This window comes from Serinus canaria, chromosome 1, assembly GCF_022539315.1.
Source record: "Serinus canaria isolate serCan28SL12 chromosome 1, serCan2020, whole genome shotgun sequence".
In the NCBI taxonomy this organism is placed as follows: Eukaryota; Metazoa; Chordata; class Aves; order Passeriformes; family Fringillidae; genus Serinus; species Serinus canaria.
Window position 1 is genome coordinate 15,363,069 of NC_066313.1, and position 10,138 is coordinate 15,373,206.

The 10,138-nt window shown below is 50.6% G+C and overlaps 1 protein-coding gene across 1 annotated transcript; it reads left to right on the forward strand.

The window, feature by feature from the left end:
- Positions 1-2,518: 2,518 nt before the first annotated feature.
- Positions 2,519-8,431, forward strand: WDR73 (WD repeat domain 73). The gene is made up of 8 exons (XM_009095488.3): positions 2,519-2,601; positions 2,678-2,745; positions 3,120-3,208; positions 3,887-3,975; positions 5,083-5,150; positions 5,814-5,978; positions 7,070-7,444; positions 8,032-8,431. The coding sequence occupies exons 1-8, from the start codon at positions 2,561-2,563 to the stop codon at positions 8,268-8,270; spliced, it is 1,134 nt and encodes a 377-aa protein (XP_009093736.1). The 5' UTR covers positions 2,519-2,560; the 3' UTR covers positions 8,271-8,431.
- Positions 8,432-10,138: the final 1,707 nt, after the last annotated feature.

Consider the following 10,138-nt stretch of genomic DNA (forward strand, 5'->3'; position numbering starts at 1 on the left):
ACTGGCCAAGGGTGCACTCAATCCCTTCATCTGTGTTATTAATGAAGATACGAAATTACACTGGTCCCAGTACAGGCCCCTGAGGGACACCACTGGTCACTGATGTCCATCGGGACTGAGCCACTGATCACCACCCTCTGGATGTGACCATGCAACCAATTCCTTATCCATCTCACAGCCCTGTTGTATCTGCAGAGAATTCTGGTATTTAATGCACTGCAATTAAAGGATAAAATTACTCTACTTGTGTAGCAGACACTGTACATTACGTATTGTTCTAACAAAAGGGTAACACTAAGTCCATCCAAACCTCAGCTGTGCCAAAGCAAGGTGAAATATTTAGGCTTTATTTTGGGGAAGGGGCAACAAATGATAAATCCAGAAAGAACAGAGGCAATAATTGAGCTCCCATGTTTGGTCACATAAAGCAGGTACGAGGTTTTCTCAGAGGCATGGTGTTTTGTTGACTGTGGATTCCAAGGTTGGGGGAATTGACTAAGTTTCTAACTAAAGCAGCAAGAATGGAGAGACAGAGAAGAGCTGGCCACACCTGGACCCAGGTGCAGCAGGAGTACCAGACTGCATTAAGTTGGTGTCAGCAGCAGACACTCTAACACCAGAACAAGCATAAGATGATTTAAGAAGATGCATCACCCTAAATCCAGCGAGCCCATTACCTCTACCGGGTGATAGAGAACATTCCAGCATGAGCAAGAGATGCACATTTCAAATAACCCAGAGACTGATTTAACTGATGTTCCCTCATATTACCCACATACAGTTCCATTTGCAGATGGCTCATCCTATTCCCTGCAAGGACATCTCATTCCAACCCCCCTTCCCCTAGACAAGGTTGCTCCCAGCTGCTTTCAGGGATGGGGCAGCCACAGCTTCTATGTGCTGGGAGAGAGGCACAGGGCAATCTGGGCCTTTCTTCCTGCTTTCTGAATATTTCTCTCTCCAATTTAGATCTCTTTATCCTATGTGAGTCTTCAGAACAGATACAATCGTGCTTTCCCCTTAACACAGTGATCCATGGGATCTCAACTAAGAGACAGGATTTAACTTACTTCAAATTTCTATTTTCTTGTAATTTTACATATTTACGTCAGAGAACACGTGACTCATCTGCACTCAGTTGAAGGTACCTAATGCTTGTTTTTTGAAAGATGCCATTGCCACACAGAACTATAAAATGGTCTGGGTTGAAAGGGACCTTAAAGTTTGTCTCGTTCCAAACTCCTGCTATGGAAGGGGCAAGGAATTTCAAACATTAAGCACTGAGGATTATACTGGATGGAAAGCTGGATATGATCTGGCAAATGACAGATGTGACCGTACCTGTGTTTCTGGCTGTGGCTGCTGACAGAAAACATCCTGCAGTTGTTTGATTATAGGCTTGTGTCATGTCTGCAAAAGAAAACAGACCAAAAGGAAGAGGAACAAAAGGACAGAGGCTTGGCAAGAGCCTGGAGCAACAGAACAAGGGGGAAAGCAGGTTTTATGCTTAGGAGTAACACATCCAGCTCTGGGACCCCAAACATGAGGACATGCAGCTGGTGTAGCAAGCCCAGGAAAGCCATGGAGTTGCTTCAAGGTGTGAAAAACACCAATCACTTGTTTTTTACAATTTTAAAAGTTTAATAGTAATAAAATGGTTATAAAAATAGCAATATCATTAGAGTAATACAAATTTTGGACAATTGTGATTAGGACAATATGAGACAATAAAAACAAAGAGTTACAGACGTTCGGGTACCTTTTTCTGGGCAACACAAAGCTGAAAAAGGACACCCGTTAACAGAGGATTAACCCTTAAAAACAGCCTGTTCCATATTCATACACCTCATACATGATGCATAAATTCCATTCAAACACAGGATTCTGTCTGGTCAGTGTCAATTTCTTCCTATTAATCCCGACGGTGTCACAGGGCTGAGCGAGGCGGGAAGAAGTTAGTTTCTCCTGATAATGGGACAATAAATTCTCTTTTTCTGAAAGATTTAGGTGTCCTGTGGCTGCTATCTCAGTGTGAGTCTTTTCTTTAGGAAAAAAAGTATCCTACATAGCATAGCTTCTACTTTAACATTAGGTTATAACCTAAAACTATATTTGACACACTACTTAAGAAAATTAATACAGCACAGCTTTCTGACATAAAACATATAATATTCATTGTAATATTTTCAAAAAGCCAATCGTAAAATTCGCATTTTTCACACTTCCCACTGTCAGGGGACAGGGTTAGATGGGATATTGGGAAGAAATTGGCTGTGAGGGTGGTGAGGCCCTAGCACATGCTGCCCAGAGAAGCTGTGGCTGCCCCATCCCTGAAGTGTTCAAGGCCAGGCTGGACAGGGCTTGGAGCAACATGGTCATGAGGGAGGTGTCCGTTCCCATGCCAGGGGAATGGAGCTGAGTTCGCTTTGAGACCCCGCCATCCCAGCCCGCTCCGCCTCCGGGGCTGCCGCACCGCCACACGCTGCCCTCGGCCTCCGTGACGTCACTGCCGCGCGCTGGCACGTGACGTCATCAGGGCGCCGGGCGGGCGGGCGTTGCCATGGAGGCGGCGGACGAGTGGCTGCTGCAGTCGCTGCGACTGTGAGGGACCCCCGGAGCCCCGGCGCCCGGCACCGAGCCGGGCACCGCCGGCCTCACACCCACCCTCTCCCCGCAGGTACCGCGACCTGCACACCTTCGAGCTCCAGGCGCCAACCCGCCTCATCGAATGGGCCTGCGGGAACCGTGAGTGCGAGGCGGGGAGTGCTGAGGGGAGGAGAGAGGCCAGGCTGGAGTCTGGCGGGGAGGGATGCCGATGGCTAGCCGGAGGAAAGGAGGAGGCCCAGGGTCCGGGCCGGGACCCGTGTGGCGGGAGAAGGGGGAAAGGAGGCCCTGGGTTTGGCCCAGTCTGGGGTCCCGGAAGGGAGGCCAGGGTGCAGGGCCAGGACCCCAGAAGTGGGGCTGAGTGGCTGGAGCTGCTCCGAGTTCAGCCTGGGCTCCAGCTCAGGGCTTGGCAGTCCATGGACTGTGCGGTAACTCGGGTTTGTTTCAGGGAGGGTGGGCTGGGCAGGGGGGTAGCCCTCACCGTGTTCCTGGCTCTTCATGCCCACCCCACCAAGGTGTCTGTGTAGCCGGGTATGGACAGTCTGATGGGAACGAGATCCTGCAGCTGATCCCACCGCCAACGCTGCTGACAAAGGAGACCCAGGTGAGTGTTGCAGCCAGGGCGGCCCCAGACCTCTCTGACCTCCTTGGCCTGATATTTTCAGAGACCAAGCCAGAGCTTGGTAGCCTTCATGGGCTGTTACCTGTTGCTGTGACAAGGGCATGGCCAGGGATTGAGCAGCTCTGGTTGAAAGGAAAAGCACATAAGTCACCAGTTTGTTGGCCAGTCATGTTATCCTGCAGCTGCTCTGCAGACAGCTTGGGTTGTGGACACTTCATCTCCAGGTATGTGAATGAAAGCATTTCATGGGGAAAGAGAACAGATGAGGACAGCAAGCCAAGTGAAGAAGGGACTTGCTGAGCAGCTCAGGTCTGGGGGACCACCTGCAGAGCACCAAGGTTGGCCCTTGGGTAGGTGACCTCCACACTAGAGTAGAAGGTGCTGTTTGGTCACTGGGTAAGTAGAAAGCTCATGAGCCAGATGTGCACAGATGGCAACAAACACAGGCAGAGCTCTTGGCAGCAGCTTTCTCCAGGCTTCTGTTCTCTCTGACTGTTTTGGGATCCTTCAGTCCTATATCTCCTGTTGAAAAAGGCAGCAGTGGACAGGGAAGAGCTATACCAAGCAAGAGTTTGCCTCCTGTCCCTGTCATGTTTTGTGATAACTGAGCACAAGTTGAGCACCGTTGTGTGAAGAAATGGCTTTGCCTTTGATTTCTAGGGCTTGTGTCCAGAGAGAGATTTCAAAGTAGAATGTGGTGGATTTTCAGAGCGCCCAGTGTACAGCCTGAAATACGTGCCAGACACCAGGTATGACCACCAGGTCCTTCCCAGGGTGTATTGGAAATGGAGAAGGGACTTACGCACTGAGAACAAACTCCTTTTCCATGCCTGCTTCCCAACCCAGCTGGTCAATCCTGCCAGCTCTGAGAACAGTGTGAGTCCGGGCCACTTACATACCAAGAGCTGCTGATCTTGCTGCTTCCTACCCCACTTCTGAGCAGTAGGGGCCTGTAGAGATTTCCTGCTCTATCCTCCCTTCCTTTGGCATTTGAGACTGTTTGGAGCTGCTCAGCAGCAGAGTAGGACACTGGTGGCTGGTGCCACTGCTCTGCAAGACCCTGTGTGTGCAGGTTCAGGAGTTTTTATCCTGCTCTGGATTTAGACCAAACAAATACCGCTGGCTGATCTCTTGTTCAGTGTTTCTTCCTACACAAGTCCCCATTTACTACTTTGGGGCTGTCTGGATCATTCTCAGTCTAGTCCTTCTGGAAAATGTAATAATTAAATCACAGAATCATTTAGGTGGGGAAAGCCCTCTGAGACTATTGGTTCTAAGCATTCCCCTATCACTGCCAAGCCCACCACTAACACATGTCCCCAAGTCCTACACACAGCTTCTAAATCCCTCGAGGGGTGGCAACTCCACTCCTGCCCTGGGCAGCCTGTGCCAGGGCTGGGCAACACTTTCAGGGAAGGAATTTTCCCAATATCCAACCTAAACATCCGCTGGTGCAACCTGAGGCCATTTCCTCTTCTCCTGTCCCTTGTTCCTTTGGAGCACCCAAGTTCCCACCTGGCAGGGAGTTGTAGAGAGCAAAAAGATGCCCCCTGAGCCTTCTTTTCTTCAGGCTGTGCACCCTCCCCACCCCCAGCTCCCTCAGCCACTACCCAGCAGATCCTCATAAAATATCTTCATAAATGCTGTTGCCTGGGACTGTGTTTGCATAGGCTGTGTGGAGCATCCCTGCATGAAGAGTTCTGGGATTATGGTCCTTCCAGCCACCCCTTTGCTCCAAGCAGAGGCAGGAGTTACTGCTTGCAGGAGCAGCAGACCAGTTTGTCCCAGGCTGGGGAAAACAAGGCTGTTCTCTGCTCCTGAGGAGCCTCTTCTGTGAGATTCTTCTGTTTCCTCAGCTTGCTGGTAACAAGTGGCCCACCCGACAGCTCCCTTCAGGTCTGGCAGGTGTCAGCAGAGGACTCTGGTAAGGGTTTCTGAGCTCAAGTAGTTTCCCAATGCAGTTGTTGTTGCATTTCACATTTCTAGCTTCCCCTTCTTCCTGTGTGTCAAAAATGAGGAGAGGAGTGCCACTTCCCTGTCCTGAGTGACCACACTTGTGTGGCACAGGCTGGAGAAGGGTACAAGATGAGGATCTTCACCAGTTTTGGTGGTTTGGAGTTAACAGCACAAACCTCATCAGAGAATTAGTATATTTAGGCCTATCACAGTAGCCTTGTACTGCATGTAGTTGGCACGCTGTCCCCTTAGTAACTCCAATAGTTAGAAATGTAGCTCCATCCACTGCCTTTTGGGATGTGATCACCTTCTCTCAAAAAGAGAGAGTCTGCTACTGGGAAATACTTGTAAACCACCAGAAAGGAAGTGCAAAAGAAGGAGAAAACTTCTTCATTGAACATAAACATCTCGATTCACAATTTTTCATTCAGTTTGCTCAGCATTTTGTCAGTCCTTGCTGGATGAGTTGGAAAGGGGTTTTACCCTGAAGAAGGAGTTAGGCATAATTAGATTTCTTATTGATTTTGTAGGTCAGTTTTACCTTTGTGAGGTATTGTTGTGAAGCAGCTTAATTGGATGGATTACTTGGTTCTCAACGTGTTTTACATCTGTTTCTATCTCTTCCTAATAGATGTTATTAAATCCGTAAGCACCATAGCAACAGAAAATGGCACTGGGCAGTCCTGGTCTAAAATTGCCACCATTTCAGCCAGAGCCCCATGGGTCCTTCATGGTTCAAGACTTGACAGAGTCCAAATTACAGAGGTCGAATCAAGGAAAAATGTCTACACAGCAGGTATTCAAGGCAAGCCTAACATCTTATTTTTGGAAAGGTGGAGTTTGGGTAAAGCAATGCTAATTGCTTGAGTAGCCAAACATTTCATTGAGCAGGAACTTTTGGACATGTGCAAGTAGTTATAAAGATATTTGCCACAAGTATATTGTCTTGAGGAAAGAGGTGACAATGGTCAGGTCCATCTCCAGCTGCTTACCACTCACATTGCGCTGCTTGCTCACATTTCTGCTCCAAATCTGGGCACTACCTGCAGATAGTTTCAGTGTAGAGAACTGGGTTCACAGAGGGGTGCTGTCCCAAACAAGGGAGGTGACAGCCTGGTTACAACAAGTGGTGGGTGTAGGTCTGGTTTCCTTGGTGGTCTGGGGACTCTGCCTTCACCTATGCAGTGAGACTCAGTCCCCACAGAGCTCATTGCTAGGGAGGGAAGAGGGGATGTGTGTGTCCAGTGGCAGTATCACAGCACTGAGGAAAAGGAAGGTCTGTTTGTCACTGTCCCTGTGCCAGAGGGACCCACAGAATCTTGGAGTGGTTTAGCTTGGAAGAGACATTTAATAAAACTCATCTCATTCCAACTGCCTGCCATGAGCAGAGACATCTTCCGCTAGATGAGGTAGCTCCAAGCCCCGACCAACTTGCAGGCATGAGGCAGCCACAGCTTCTCTGGACAGCCTTGTCAGGGCCTCACCACCCTCACAGACAAGAATTTCTGCCCAATATCCCATTTAACCCTGCCCCCTGTCAGTGGGAAGCCATACCCCCATGTCCTGTCGCTCCAGGCCCTTGCCCAAAGTACCTCTCCAGTACTCTTGGAGCTTTGTTAGGCACTGGCAGGGGCTCCTTCTCTTGTCCAGGCTGAACACTCCAAGTTCTCCCAGCCTGTCACCAGGACAGAGGGGCTGTAGCCCTCAGAGCCTCTCCATGGCCTCCTCTGTTCTCATTCCAGCAGCTCCACTCTTTCTGATGCTTGGGGCCCTAGAGCTGGACACATTACTCTTGAGCATACATCCTGATTTCTTTCTCAGGCAATACTGCTGCACAGAAATCCTGAAAGTGCTCCTCATTGGACCTGAGACCTGCTTTTTTTGCAGCTTCCCGAGGCAGCGAGGAGCTCAGCAGCCTTGCCTTCCTGGACTGCAACCTCCTGCTTTTGTGCTGTGCCACAGGCCGGCTGTGCCTGGCTGACATCCGACAGCCGCAGAGTCTCGTGGAGGCCGTGCCAGTGCCCTCGGCGCCATGCAGCGAGCAGTGGTGCATGGGCACCAGGCATGCAGCCCAGGGCTCAGAGCCGAGCTCCCAGCCCGTGGCTCGCCTCTCAAGCAGGGGGCTCCTAGCCCTGACAGACCTCAGGAAAACCTCTGAGTTCTTGGCTTTGGCAAAGGCCAGAGTCCCCTCTCCCGGCTCAGGTGCAGAGTTCCTGTGCATCTCCTGGGCTCCTGCTCTGGAAGGCTACCTTGCCATTTCAGGTAGGTGCTTTGGGCAGAGATCTCCTTTTCTGGGTGCTTTTTTGATTTATATTTTTGTGAAGGCCCAGTTCACTCCACCTAAAATCCCCCAGTGACATGGTGGCTTTTCAGTGCTGCCCTTGGAGCCAGCAGAGATGCCAGCTAATTGTCCTCTGCAGCTGCCTCTTTCCAACAACTCCGGAAGGGGCCTGGGTTGGTTCTGGAAGATGCCTGCTGCCCTTCTCTGAGATCAAAGGCCCCAGGCTGACCACAAGCACTGTGTGATAGAGCTAGTCACAGCCTGTCTGCAAGCTACAGCATTGATAATGCCAGCTGGGCAGCAAGGCAGCCTCTTGACCAGAGCCTTGCATGTTCACACCCATGAGTCCATAAACTTTGGGGATCTGGTCTGGGCTTTTTGTAGCAGCGGTTTCTTTGAGACACTCTCCTCAGAGGCAGAGCTGCTCTCTTCTCACAGGTTTCTAGTCTGGGTCATTTTTCCTTATTCCTGCTGGGAGGTGATCCTCAGCCCAGCTGGACTAGACCAAAGTAGTTACTTTCTGCACGCTCTATTCCTTCTTTATCCTTTTAATTCCCTTTTATCCAAGGTTTTGATGGCACCGTGCATGTGTATGACACACAGAGCTGGGACAGCTCTGGCAGGGAAGCAGAGCCCATCTTCGTTCACAAAGGCCACACATTTGGTGGAGCAGGTGGCAGCAGGGACCCTCCCCTGGTCACTGTGCACACATGGCATCTGCAGAAACCCAGAACTTTGTTGTCAGCAGCGAGTGATGGTTCCTTGCATGTCTGGGACTGGGTTCAGCCCTGTGGGAAGTGTGGGTAGGTGGTGTTTTGGTGAGATGGGGCATTTCCTGCCTCTGTTGTAGTTTGCGTGGGCTGCAGTGTCTGTGTGTTTGCCTGCAGATACTGTTTGGAGACTGTTGCAGTGAGCAGAACAACTGTAAAATTTCTATTTTAATAATAGTAAAAATTTTGCCTGTGTTACTTGTTCTCCTGTGTACCAGCCTTCAGATGGGAGCTGTGCCTGTGGTTCTGACTGTGGCTGCTGGCAAAAAACATCCTGCTGTTGTTTGATCATAGGCTTGTGTCATGTCTGCAGCCAGGGAGAGGAGCAAAAAAGGAAAGACTTGACTAAGGCCTGGAGTGACAGGACAAGGGGGAATGGCTTCACACTGCCAGAGGGCAGGGTTAGATGGGCTATTGGGAAGAAATTCTTGGCTGTGAGGGTGGGGAGGCCCTGGCACAGGTTGCTCAGAGAAGCTGCTGCTGCCTTATCCCTGGATGTGCCCAAGGCCAGGCTGGATGGATCTTTCAGAACCTGGTTTACTGGAAGGTGTCCCTGCCTGTGGCAGGGAGTTGGAACTGGATGAGCTTTGAGGTCCCTTCCAAACCAAACCATTCTCCAATTTAATGAAAAAAAAAAACAAACAGGAAATTGAGGAAACAGGCTCTTCTGTGGGATATTTACCCACTGTATTCCAGGCCCAGAGCACCAAGTGGAAGCTGCACCCCCGAGGGGTGTTGACATTTATCACGTGCTCATATGTCACGAGCAGTGACCTCTGTTCAGGAAGTTTCAATGTGACCACTTGCATTCCTGCTTGCAGCCTGCAAAAGGAACAGGAACAACCTTTCCAACCACAGCCTACTCCAAACTCTGTCCTCTCCCCCTCTAGATCCTGAGAGTACCTGGTCTGAGACAAGGCACTGGTGTCCTTTGGCTCTTTTCCCACCAACTGCACATTTAGATTTGATGAAACTGCTCGTGCAACACTCACACTTTTACCAAGGTGTTAATTGAGAGGAACAGCCTGCCTGCATAAAGGCTCCCTTCTGCTCTGGGTGTTGGCTGAGGTGAGGAGGGGTTGAAGACAGGTGACATGTGGTGAAGGCTGTATTTCAAGAGCACCTGGGGAAACCTTACACTGGGAATGTGCTGTACTGATTCATTCTGTACCATGGCAACAGTTGTCTGCCTGGCAGCTGAGGCTGGAACCTGCTTCATTTTTCTCCCAGGACAAGCCATGTGAGCATTTCCACTTGTCCCAAAACTCCACCTGGCCGCATGTGAAGCAGGGGCAACGTGTCCTGCCCATGGCTGGGGATGGTAATGTTTTGTCAGTTACTAAAGGCATAGATCTGTGTCACCAGCAATCAACAAAAGGAAGAGCCTGTTGAGTCCTAGAGGAGCTGAGCTTTCCTGCTGGAGTGCCTGAACATCCTATCTGCTTCCAGAGGTCCACAGCAAAACCAATCCAGTTGAGCCAGAGCTGAACTGGGGGAAATGGGTTCTGACCAAGAGCCTGGGAACATTTCTGCCCCGGTGTGGGCAGCAGAGAGGGCTCCTGGCTCTCTAGTCTCTTCATCTGCTCTTGAGTCAGTTCCTTCCGGCTGTGGTACAGCCGAGCGTGCCCTTCCCCTGCGCCAAGACCTGCAGGTTCCTGTGTTTAGCCGGTGGCCTTTCTGCCCCATGACTGGGACCCATAGCAGCTCCAGGAAGGGCAGCATGTAGTACACAGACATGAAGGGCTCCCAGAGAGGGATCTTGGGGCTCAATGGGTTTTCCTCAAGCACCCCTGGGAGCAGGCAATTTGGCAGAGGTGCACTTAGATTGTGTGGCTCCTCCTTCCTGGGGGAAACACCCACAGAGGGAGGGTCTCACCTTGGAGAGGTGAGCTCTGAGGTAGAGAG

Excerpts from the sequence above, each read along its gene's own strand:
- WDR73 (XM_009095488.3), top strand. The coding sequence starts at position 2,561 with ATGGAGGCGGCGGACGAGTGGCTGCTGCAGTCGCTGCGACT. Across the intron at positions 3,209-3,886 it reads TGCTGACAAAGGAGACCCAG|GGCTTGTGTCCAGAGAGAGA; the intron begins GTGAGTGTTGCA and ends TTTGATTTCTAG. Across the intron at positions 3,976-5,082 it reads AAATACGTGCCAGACACCAG|CTTGCTGGTAACAAGTGGCC; the intron begins GTATGACCACCA and ends CTGTTTCCTCAG.